Here is a 12,255-nt window from a genome sequence, read left to right as displayed (position 1 = left end):
GAGGCTAGAAGTACTCTTACTAATGTATGTATAATCACTGCTTGCACTTCTGCAGGATGCACATACCCCTGTTCGAAAATAAGCTGTATTTGAGTGGAAAAATATATAATCACAAAGTATAAACCTAAGGATGTCATTGTGTAGGTTACCTGATGCCATGAGGACATCTTATTTCTCCTGTTGTGGCAGATTTGGTTTAAAATATGTATTTGCCATGTCTTTATTGAGCTCAGCAAAGTGTGCTTGGCTACTGATATACAACCAAAACTCGTACTGCTCTTGTAGTTGTTTTTCCGCATCCCCTGACTAAATCTGACAGCTTAGACTAAGATTAATCTGTGAAAGTCTGACAGTCAGATGAAGATTTCGGAGTAATCTTCAAAAATCTACTAGCTAGATCAAGATTTCTGAGTGATCCCAGTAAAGAGGCTGTTGTTGATTCTTGGGTCTTATCCAGTCTGCAGTAGAGACATGCATAACAGAATTGCTTTCTTGTCTACATTCTAACTGATCACTGTCTACTACTTCCTCTCCATTTCAAACTCTGAAATCCATGCAGAAGATTATGACGGTAATGATGAATACTTTTGTGGACATAAGATGATTAACTGTATTTGTAGTACTGTTCTGGCTTTGCATGAAAATACAGTTGAGAGAGAGAGACAAGTGTTCAGCATTCCTCTTTGTTTTGTCTGTCTGACCTTACAGCCTCCATCTTGATGAAGGCCATTTATTCTACAACACTGGGGAGAGTCAATGACCATGTTTTTTTTAAACACGTTTATTAAATTATCACTTAAGGCATAGGCAAATGTACATAAATAGAAAAGAAAACCCATGCTAACATTTTTCATTTTCATGCAATATGTATTGCACATATTTTTTGTCTTTAACAATTAAAATTTAATCCAACCTTACATAAAATGATTTTCTGCCTTTCTTTAAATCTCACTCCTCCTCCTAAACATTATTCTGCATGAACTGTTCCCATAAATTCACACCTCCAGTTATGTTATCTCCTTCACAATGTTCAGTACTTCATTTACTGTTTGCTTTGATTTTGATTTACATTCTCTAGTTATTGCTTTTTTGGCAACTTATAGCAATAAACTCTGGCCATAATGTCTAGACATTTCAAATCCTACACCCATTTCAGGAAAGTTTTAAAATCCGCTAACTTGTTGCACTCCCAAAAAATGCTCCCAGTTATCCCCCTTTTTCTCATCACATCTCTAGTGCTTGAGATTGTGAGGAAAAATTCTCTGAAGTCTGTTTGGAGTGTAGAAATACCTATGCAAATACTTCCAAGCAGCAATTCTAAACTTTCTGGACTTGTTGCACACTTGGGAGCCATACAGATATCCTCCAATTGTTTATTTGTAGTTTGCCTTTCCAGTCTGTCTTCCCATTCCAGTCTATTTTCCCTGTTTTTTCTATCCTCCGATTGATTCTCATAGTTGGCATGCACTATTTTATATACTGTACTAATTATCCCTTTTCTAACAGCAGCTTCTTTTCCAGACTAAAAGCTCCACCAGAGCTGGTCTTTCGCTTACCAAACCCCTGTCCATTTCTCTTTCCTACAGTCTGATGATAATCCCCGGTACACAGTCTCAACTTCTGCTTGCTGTCATCCCTCTCTATTACTTTTCCTTTTTAAGTTATTTGCTCCCAGTACCTTTGTTCCTTTGCCAGTTTTTTTCAGTAGATTCCATTCCCCCTCTTACATATTTTCTAAACCCCCTACTGCAAAATCTCCTTTCACCAGTCTCCTGTTGGCTTAGTTATTAGAATATTTTATGCTACTTTGAGTATAATAAACTGTATGGTCATGGTGGTGGTGGTTCTCCTTAAGATCTGCATCCAAAATCCTACTTTCTTCTCCTTTATTGTTTGTAATCAATAAATGTCTATATATTAAATCATTGCATATGATATAGGCAGGCATACATTTATTTAAATGAAATCAAACTCAAACCATACTGACATAATTTCAGTTGCAAACATTATGCATCACTTATCTATCCAGTCATTGTCAGTCAAACATTACATAGCTCATTTAAATCCTACCTTCTTTTAAATCTCATTCCTCCTCTGCATGAATTGTTCCCACAATTCCCATTTTTTCTATGTAATTTGCTCCTGTCCTTTTCTAAAGATCCCAATTCCAGTTGTTTTATCTCTGTTACTATACTCACTACTTCTAGTACAGTTAGTTTATACTTTGATTTCCATTTTCTAGTAATTGCTTTTTTTTGGCAGCCACCATAATTAGACGCAGCAAGGACTTACTGTGTGTCTAGGCAGTTCCGATTCAGTGTCATAGTTCAAAATAATAATTTCCTTAGTTACACCAATTTGCTCATCTAGTATCTCTGTCAGAGCAGTCCGCCAACTCTCCCACTAAATATGTTCCCAATTGCCTCTTTCTTCCCCATCACACCTCCAAAATTTGCTGTCTACCCAAGGAAAAATTCTTTGAAGTCTACTTGAGGTATAAAAATACCTGTGCAAACACTTCCAAGCAAAGATACCAAATCTTCTAGACTTTGTTATTGCATATTTTGGAGAGATGCATAATATCTCACCCCATGTTTCTTTGCGAATTGGTTATCCTGGCTCTCTTCCCAATCCTTTCTAACCTTCTCTGATTGATTCTGGTTATCATGCAATGTTTTGTATGCTCTACTAATTATTACTTTGACATCAGCTTCTGTTTTAGATTCTACTAAAAACTCTACGAGTGCTGGTGTTTCGCTTAGGATGCCCCTATTTCTTTCTCTTTGTCTATACTCTGATATAAATCCTTGATAGGAAAGGAAATATCTGTGCTGCAGTCCAAATAACTTATGGGCCTCTTCCCATTCTATTACCTTTCCCTCGCTAATTATTTGCTTCCAATACATTGGTTATTTTGTCAAATTTCTCCAGTAAATTCCATGTTCTTCTTGCCTATTGTCTGTATCCCTAATTGCAGTCATCCCTATCAGAAGAATCTCCTTTCACCATTCCCACGTTGGCTTAGTTCTTAGAATACTTTCAGCTACTTTAAGAATATAATATTCTGTGTGCTGGTTATTGTTCTCCTTAAGGACCTGCATCCAACTCTCTTCTCCTTTTTTAACCCCTCCCCCCTCCATTTTATCATCATCCCTTTCCATTTTGATTTATAAACCTGATTTATAATTCTGTGTTTGTTTTTATGTATAATATGCATCTGTTTTAGTAGATCGAAATACCACAACACTGAAATTTAGATGAACATCAACAGAAATTAATGCCAAAACTTATGCACATGCCCGGAAGCACTCGAACTTTTGAAAGGAGATCGCGCTGCATTTAAAAGAACAGCTTCTTCATTTAAACATATCACGTAAGGGAAACATTTTCCATTTTTAATGATTGTGAATGGAGACTGCAGTACAGTTAGAATCTGGAAATTTACCCTTCCTCCCACTGTAATGCAATCTTGGAGTTGGAATATATAATTTGCAGGGAGGCTTGCCCCCCTGCATAAACGTTGAAAAGTTTATATATTTTTTTAAGTTTTGTGTTTAAATGTAGAGGTTGTTTTTGTGATTTCAGCTTGATCTGAGTGCTTCCAAGCATGCACATTAGGTGTTTCAGTTTTTAAAAGTGTCGGCATTGTTTACTTTCGTTGATGTTCATTTGCAGTCTTTTCGTCTCAGGTTTCTAAATATCCATGTTATGGTATTTTGAGTTACTGAAGGGTGCTTCCTCACCATTGAGTCAGTAGCTATGTTATTCTATCATTCAGGCAAGCATTGGGAATTTTCCATTCTCTGCCCCTAAATCCCTTCCCTGCAACTGATGTACATGCTCACAGAAGGAAAGGCTTGCTATGTTTGTCATTGTGAGCAAGTGGGTTCACTCACTCAAGTTGTATGAAGGCTTGGCAGAGACATGCAGACATCCCCAGTCCATTTATTTATTTATTTATTTATTGACATTTGTTTACCAGCAAAGTCCAACTAGGTCACAAGAACCCATGTTCAGTGGAGGCCAGGGAAGAAAAGCTCCACTTAACAGATAAAATAAAACAATAAAAACACATTATATAGGAAACAGCTGAAATGTATACATTTCAAAAATAAACACTATCGTAAGGCATAAAGATATACTAAAAATATGTTACAAAGATAATGAGAAAATTTAAAGCAAAATACTGTATACAGTTCTGGAGAGCGTCCTTTTGACAATTCACAGTATGTTTACAATTCAACTAAACTCGTTACTTTTGCTTGTTACTAAAGGGGAAAAAAGATTAGGATAGAGTAGTATAAATGGAGAGGAGGTGATAGGAAAAGGTTATGTAAAGTAGTAGAGAGGGTAGGATAGCCAGGTGAAGATGAGGAAGTAGAGATGGGTACAGAATCTGTACACAGGGGTGGAGGAAAAGTAGGCAAGATTTATATTCAACCAGGGATATTGCATGAGCAGAACCATGAGTTTGATAGGGGCCGTTTCGGAAGATGCTTGAAGGAAGGATGGTAGGTTACAGTTCTAATAGCCTGTGGAACTTAATTCCATTTCTTTGGCAGCAGAGTAGCAGTAAATGCTATTTCTGATTGCTTTTTGAGGTTTATAAATGGCGAGAAGTTGTTTCTTGTTAGAATGAAGGGGTCTGTTTGGTTGATAAGAAGGAAGAATAGAGCTTAGTGCAGGGCAGGCTTGGGGTGTGTAAATGATGATGTGGGCAGTAGCTAGTTGTACGAAGTCCAGGTAGAGGGGTTGTTAAACCAAATCAAACTTTTAAGGCCCTAGCAGTGATGTGTATAGTATTGTTTGTTGGCAGCAAATTTAGCAACTTTGTTGTAGCATATTTCAAGTTTAGTTTTAAGATGCCTGCAAGTTGGTAAGGATACAAGCACCATATAAGCGAGAATGAAAGAGGCAAGTGGTTGCTAGGGTGGTTTTACCAGAGGTAAAAAGAAATTGTCTGTAAAGCATGCCAAGTTTCTGTTCATTTTTTATTTTGTATTATTTTGAATGTGAAGTTCACATCTGAGGTTGCCATCAGTTGTCACACCAAGCAGTTTTGGATGGGATACAGTTTCTATCCTGGTATGTTAAGTGAGACAGTTTTGCAGCTGGACTTGTATTTCAGGTGCGCTTTGGGAAGGAGTATGAGTAGTTTTGTTTTTTTGGGGTTTGTAATAATTGGACATTGTGAAGAGAGTTTTCAACAGGGGTGAAGGCTTCTTGTGTGATTTCAAGAAGATGAGCCAGTGTTAGATGAGCACATTGGTGTGAAATCATCATCATGCTGTGTAAGTGATGCTTTCCTAGAAGAGGTATAGCAGTCTTTAATGAAAATGTTAGAGAGAGAAGTGGACCAAGAATTGAGCCTTGGTACACCAGTGGTAACTAGGAGATGAGGAGAGCATCTAACAGCTGCCTGTCTGGTAGGCAGCTTTTAAACCACTGAAGTAAAGAGGTGATATGCCAAGATCGTACAATTGTTGGTTTGCTATATGAGGCTGTATCAAAATCTTTGGACAGATCCAGAAATGTGGAAAAGGTAAGATCGCCAAAGTCCCTTTTCTTGTTTATATAATCTAAAGGATAATAGTGCAGTAGCTGTACTATGGCCAGGGTAAAATCCATGCTGAGTACTGGTTTAGAGCTGTTCTGAGAGGAGATGGTGAAGAAGTTGAGTGCGGATACATTTTTCTAGGATTTTTGAGAGAGGGGAGAGAATTGCACTAGGACTAAATTTAGAGGCTTCTATAGAGTTTCCTCCTTTGTGCAGTGGGATGACTTATAATCTTTTCCAAATGGCTGGGACATAAGATTCCTGTATGGATCTATTGATTAAGCTAACTGCTGGGTAAGAAATGGTTTCTGCTGCAATATGCTGCAATGTTGTACATCTTTCTCTCCTGTAAGTGCAAGCAGGCCTGACCACCTGTCTGGGTTGCAAGCAGGTGTGCTATTTTGAGTCTTTTGTCAGCTCCATGTCAAAGTTTGCTGTTAATGTCCAGGGTCAGCTTTATCCATATGTGCCATAGAATATGGCAGTATTCCTCTTTATTTGCTGCTTCTGCTTTTTAACAGTTTTGATAAGATACCCAAACAGTACAGGTTACTGCTACTAGTAAGTAGAGCACTTTGTCGGTGTGGGTTGGGTTCTTTTAAGTTCATTTTCAAGTAGAAAATTGGTGCTTGGGTATAAACTGCTTTAGAATGACTGTGTTACAAATACTAGGATTGGATGAAAATCCCAATATGCAAATTGCACAGAAAGCTTGGGTGACTGGCATTGAATGTTATGCAATAATAGTATTTCGCTACTTTCATTTAACCAACCAATGATGCATCAGATAAACCTGTGGGGAAGAGAGAAAGAGAGAGAGATGGTAAACTGACTAGTATGGTTTCATGCTGTCTGCTGCCATTTTTTCTTGAGTAACTTCCCACTTTTGTGCTAGATTAAAATTCTTGGGATATAAAACATTGACTGACCTGCCCGGCTAAGGATGTTCCCAAAGAAAATAATTAACTTCCTTCTCACCTCTCATTCCTTCAGAAGGTCCAGTCAATACTTGTTATTCTAACCCTTTTCTTCCAGTTAATCCTTTCTATGGTCAGAGCAGCAACAACCAGCAAGGCAATTGCATTGTGAGTGCATGATGGGGGAGGGGGGACAGCCATGTAGTATAAGAGTCTTGATCTTCTCTCCAGTTTAGAAAAGAAGAGGGCAGGATTACGACTAGTTGATTTTTTCCCTCATACATTTCCTTAAGTGAATTGCCTTTGTCACAGAAAGACTCATAGTTACAGTATCTCCTATAGTGCTGGTTAGATCTGCCAACCCTCCACCAAAATTTGCAATGTAAACGAAAAAAGCTCAAAGAACAAACTAATAAAGCGAAAAAATGGGGTGCCAAACAGCCGCTCACAAATGTCAGTAAAACGCCAAGTACTGGAGGTATATTTTTAACGAGTGAAAAGTTTATTTAAAACCAACCACGTTTTCGTCACTCAACGAGAGTGACTTCATCAGAAATAAAAAAGACACTTCAGTGTAATATAACCAAAAATACACCGAGGTACCACACAATAGCGTTTTTATTGCACAGAAAATACGAACAGTGGTGAGTGCTTTCGCAAAACTAATTGCTTCATCAGACTAGAAAATAAAACACTCCATTGCTTATATATAGATGGAACCATTGACTCAATCACTGATGTCATAGGTCAATTAAAGCATTAAAGCTACATAAAACTTATAAATGTAGAAAAGGCTACATATAGAGAAAACTGCATATAAAAGACACATATAAAAAACTGCATGTAAATGCATATAAAAACTGCATATAAAAACTATATATAAAACTATATACAAAAACTATATACAAAACTGTTGGTAAAAGACCTAAGTAATGTGCATAAATATAAACTCCATAAATACTGTAGCTATGAAAAAATAATGTAGCTATGAAAAAAATAAAAGGATAAAAATCTAGATCTAGTTATAAAATTTATCTGCAATATGTATGTATAACTAAAAGTAGTCTATGTCTCTAAAATGTGAATAAATAAAGTGTAATGGGTGTATGAGGTGCCTAAAATTAAACATGTTTAAGGCGTCTTGCTTTCAAGAAAGGAACCAAGGAAGTAGAGCCATTAAGGCCTGGATATTTATCTGCATTCAGTTTAATGATCCATCTCTGTTCACAGCTTTCAGTAAAATTTTCTATATCTCCTCCTCTAATGTTTTTGTGTATGCGCTGTAGCACAAAAAACTTAAAAGAATGTGAATTATCTGTATTAATAATATGCTGGACAAGTGCATTAGTGGGTTTCTTATTTTTGACATCACGAATATGTTCTAGAATTCTGTCCTTTAAGAAATCTATTTGTTTTACCTACATAAAACACCGGACATTTCTGACAAAAACAATAATAGACAACATCAGTGCTCTTGCAATCAGCATAAGTATTAAGCTGTAACTGAAAATGCTTGGTGGGGTGGACATAGGTGTTTACACTGTAAATATAGGGGCAGGCACTGCATGACCTGCAAGGAAAAGTGCCCTGACGTGAAGAAGGGATGGCTTTCTTAGGCACATCCTTGTTACATAGCTGCTTCTTGAGTGACATATTGTTCTTGAAACTGAAAAGTGGATCTTTACAGGTAATAACCTGCAACTGTGGTACCTCTTGTAATAGGTGCCAATGTTTCTTAATTACGTCAACATATTGGTTGACTTCACTCGCAAACTGTAACACTACTCTAAATTCATTATGTGGCCCAGAGTTTATGTTAGATGGATTGTTACATGGAACTACCTCATTGTTGTTAAAATAAGGTCTACATTTAGTTGATCTCATATGCCATGCATCAGATATAGTTTTGTCAATTTCATCAGGTTGGTATCCTCTAGCTATAAACTCAAATATTAAATTATTTAATGCTAGTAATGCATCCTCATCATCATCATGTAATCTTAATGTCCTATAAACTTGCCCTTTTAATACATTTCTCGGGATGTGCCTGGGATGCATACTAGTTTTGTGTAGGTATGTGTTCTTTCTGGTTGGTTTGTGGAAGATGCTACTCTTGAAGCAGTTAAATTCAGCTTTAGCTAGATGTACATCAAGAAAATCAATCTCAGCTGCAGATAGCCGGTATGTGAATTTTAAAAGTCAGTGGTGGTATGCAGATAATCAACAAAGGATGCAAAATCTAAACCATTGCCATTCCATAAAATAAAAACATCATCCACAAAACGTACATACCATAACACTTGATGTAAGAAAGGATTCAAACCGAAAGTATATGTGTTTCTTCCCAGCAGACTAGTGCAAGGTTGGCGTAGCTATTTGCACAAGGAGTGCCCATAGCCACGCCAACCTGTTGCAGGAAAAATTTCTCTTCAAACATAACAACATTATTCTCTAATATAATTTCAAGAGACTGCATATAAGTTGTATCTTACTATTTGAAAAACATCTATTTGTTGACAGGAAATTTCTAACCATTTCAATACCCCAAGTATTAGGGATACTGGTAAATAATGACTCAATGTCCATTGTAACCAATACAAAATCAGTCTCATTGGTAATAGTGTCCATCCTGTTATGTAACCTTTCAAGGAACATTTTAGTATCTCTTAAAATGTGTCAAATTTATATGTAAATTGGAAGAATGTAGTAGTGGAATTAAAAGCCTGGGCTGCTTCACTATTTCTTTTATCCACCATATCAAGGCGGTAAGCAAGATTATTCATCCGTTGAGTTAACAAACTCAACAGAATAGCTAAATCAGTAGAGTCCGGTTGTTTAGAAGAACCAAATAGGTTCGGGCTCACTGGGCTGCTTGATACTCCAGTCGCCATAACAAACAAAACGAAAAAGTTCAAAGAACAAACTAATAAGGCGAAAAAATGAAACATATATATCTCTATTCCACATATGGAAGCAGTAGAATGGGTGGCTCTAACGATGAAAGAAAAAAATGCTCCAACTAAAGATATCGACTTGATTTCTGAACTCATCATTTTGACAAACAATTTCTTTACTTTTAATGGTCTATACTACCTACAGAAACATGGTATAGCCATGGGCTCCCCATGTGGAGCGAGCCTAGTGAACCTGTTTGTAGCTTACTGGGAAAAACAGTTAATCTTTGACAAATTAGACATAACTAATTCTCTTGTGTACTACTATACGAGATTTTTGGATGATATTTTTATCATCTTCAGAGGTGACAGGTATGCAGCAGATAGACTTATTGACTATTTTAATTCCACTACCACATTCTTCCAATTTACATATAAATTTGACACATCTAGTAATGACTGTTTGGATGTTAAACTGACTAAAGTTCCAGCTAATAAAAAGCTGTGCTCTACTATTTACAGAAAACCTTCATACTGCAATTTTATTTGCACTATTCTAGCGCACATCCTTTTAAACAGAAACGTTCCATCATAAAGGGCCAACTGGTTAGGGCAGCTAGGATGTGTTCTTTAGAAGTAGACTTTTTGGTAGAATGCCAACTATTAGAAAGTATGTTCGTGAATAGAGGGTATCCTATCCATCCAGTTCACAAACTAGTAGGAGAAGTGAAAAACAAACGTAGATTAGGTCAGTTTAACCCTATCTTAAATTACAAGATGGCTAACGATGAGGTGTATATTGAAACAGGTGATATGATCTATGACACGCATTTTATAAATACACCAGATAGACCACTGCACTTTAACAGCAGCAATGTACCTGTAGTGGGTCACAATGCCACTAGTCATTTGTATCAGTCTTGTTTTATTACAACTTTTAACAATGACAGTGACCAAGTCAAGTTTACCTTATGTAAGAACTGGTACCTGCTGCAGAAAGACGTTTTATTAATGGAGAGAATAGGCCCCTACCCAACAATCATTTACAAGAGAGGGGCCAATTTAAAAAGTCTTCTTGAAGGTAGGAAACCCAGAGTCAATAATAGAATATGTGGTTCCTTTCCTTGTGGGGCATGTAAGATGTGAAAACTAGTAGTTCATTTGAAATAGCAGGTAGGGAATACATGATTACACATAAATTAGACTGTAATTCAAAAAGTATCATCTACCTGGCTGTTTGTAAAAACTGTTGTGCATTCTGTGTAGGAAAAACTGACCGCAAGTTTCGAGATAGAATCTATGAACATACTTATGCGGTCTCTAAGAACAAAAGTGACAATGCCCTAGCTAAGCATATTAATTCCAAAACTGGTCACTCCTTCCAATTTTTAGCCATTGACCAACTAGTTCACGGCATTAGAGGGGGACCTACCTCAGTATTATTAGAATGCCGTGAATTGGAATGGCAGTAGAGTTGTATGAGACATTGAAACCAGTTTAAAAAGATCTGGTAGATTTGTTCGTATAGGTTTTTTATATATGTTTGTAAACAAGTTCACAGTACTTTCTCAGAGTAGAACTGGCATGTGCTATATACAGCTGCTTCTTTGCAAGCTAAGTGGACTACTGTTTTATTTCGGTATTTTTATGTTGTTATTTTATTATTTGTTAAAAGTTGATAACAAAATGTTCTGTATGATAATTGCTGTGACATCTGGGAACAAAGTACACACTCTGTTTCTTCTTTTTTATTGAGTATCTAACTGTGTAGGTTTGTTTTTTAGCATGTGTTGCTTTAAATGTTATTTACCTTGATTTTAAACTAAAGAGTCTAGCTGATTGGCTAACATAACCAATTGCCTTGAAGCGAACTTTTTAAAAGACATTACACTGAAGTGTCTTTTTTATTTCTGATGAAGTCACTCTCACTGAGTGACGAAAACGTGGTTGGTTTTAAATAAATTTTTCACTCGTTAAAAATATACCTCCAGTACTTGGCATTTTTACTGAAAATTTGCAAGGTAGCATGTGACAAGTTGGTAAAATGTGAGACACAAGTGCAAACAGCAGTGAAATCAAAACAAATCATGTATTTAAGTTGTGGAGCATCATACAATAATAGACTTGCAATTCTAAATTGCATTGGGTAGTGTAGAGTATTGCCACCTCCTTGCAGGGCAGAGGGCCTTTGAGAGTCATAATGAATGATGTACCTCATTGTATGGCATTTGAGAGCTATGATGCCAAGACCAAAATCTGGCTTACAGAATCTATGCTTTTCAGAACACGCCTCTTCATCTTTTTATGTATCTTGTTTGAACCATTGTAGGTGCATATGAATGGGCAAAAACTACTCTTAAAATCCATGCTACAGATAAGAGAAGCCATGTTTACACCCTTAAACAGCTGGAAGAGGGGAAGACTCATGACCCACTCTGGAATGCGGCACAGGTATGTTTGGAATACAAATACAATATGTATTGTTACTGCTAGCTAAAGTTTCCATTTTTTATTAACTTCTGTTCTGTCATGTGATTTTGTTATTGCTGTATATTCTGTGTTTGCAATTTTTTTTCACTAGGTACTCCTTCCACATCCTAAAGGCACACAGTGGGTGAGTTGGTGATCAACCAAATTGATCTTTGTGTGTGTGTGTGTGTGTGTGTGTGTGTGTGTGTGTGTGTGTGTGTGTGTGTGTGTGTGTGTGTGTGAGTGTGATTAGACTGACATCCTGTACAGGGCCAGTTTCTCTGCCTTTAACCGAGGGAGTGTTAGAATAGTCTGATAATTGATGAATAAAAGTTGGAGCTGGTTGCCACCCTCTAAAGCTGGGCTGTTTTGAAACCTATGTAAAATTTGATGTGCAGATGTTTTCATAATCCCTTCA

General features: G+C 36.8%; 1 protein-coding gene across 1 annotated transcript in view; it reads left to right on the top strand.

The window, feature by feature from the left end:
* The window catches only part of LOC122801155 (deoxyribodipyrimidine photo-lyase-like), a 435,348-nt gene that overhangs the window by 321,021 nt on the left and 102,072 nt on the right, over nucleotides 1-12,255 (top strand). Inside the window, exon 8 of the mRNA XM_044070713.1 lies at nucleotides 11,698-11,819. Within this exon, the coding sequence (XP_043926648.1) occupies nucleotides 11,698-11,819 (122 nt within the window). The remainder of the gene's footprint in view (nucleotides 1-11,697; nucleotides 11,820-12,255) is intronic.

The sequence above is a fragment of the Protopterus annectens genome, chromosome 4.part1, assembly GCF_019279795.1.
Source record: "Protopterus annectens isolate FY-2018-M chromosome 4.part1, PAN1.0, whole genome shotgun sequence".
Taxonomy (NCBI): Eukaryota; Metazoa; Chordata; order Ceratodontiformes; family Protopteridae; genus Protopterus; species Protopterus annectens.
Note: the sequence above shows the minus strand (reverse complement) of the source record. Positions and strands in the feature narration are given on the sequence as shown.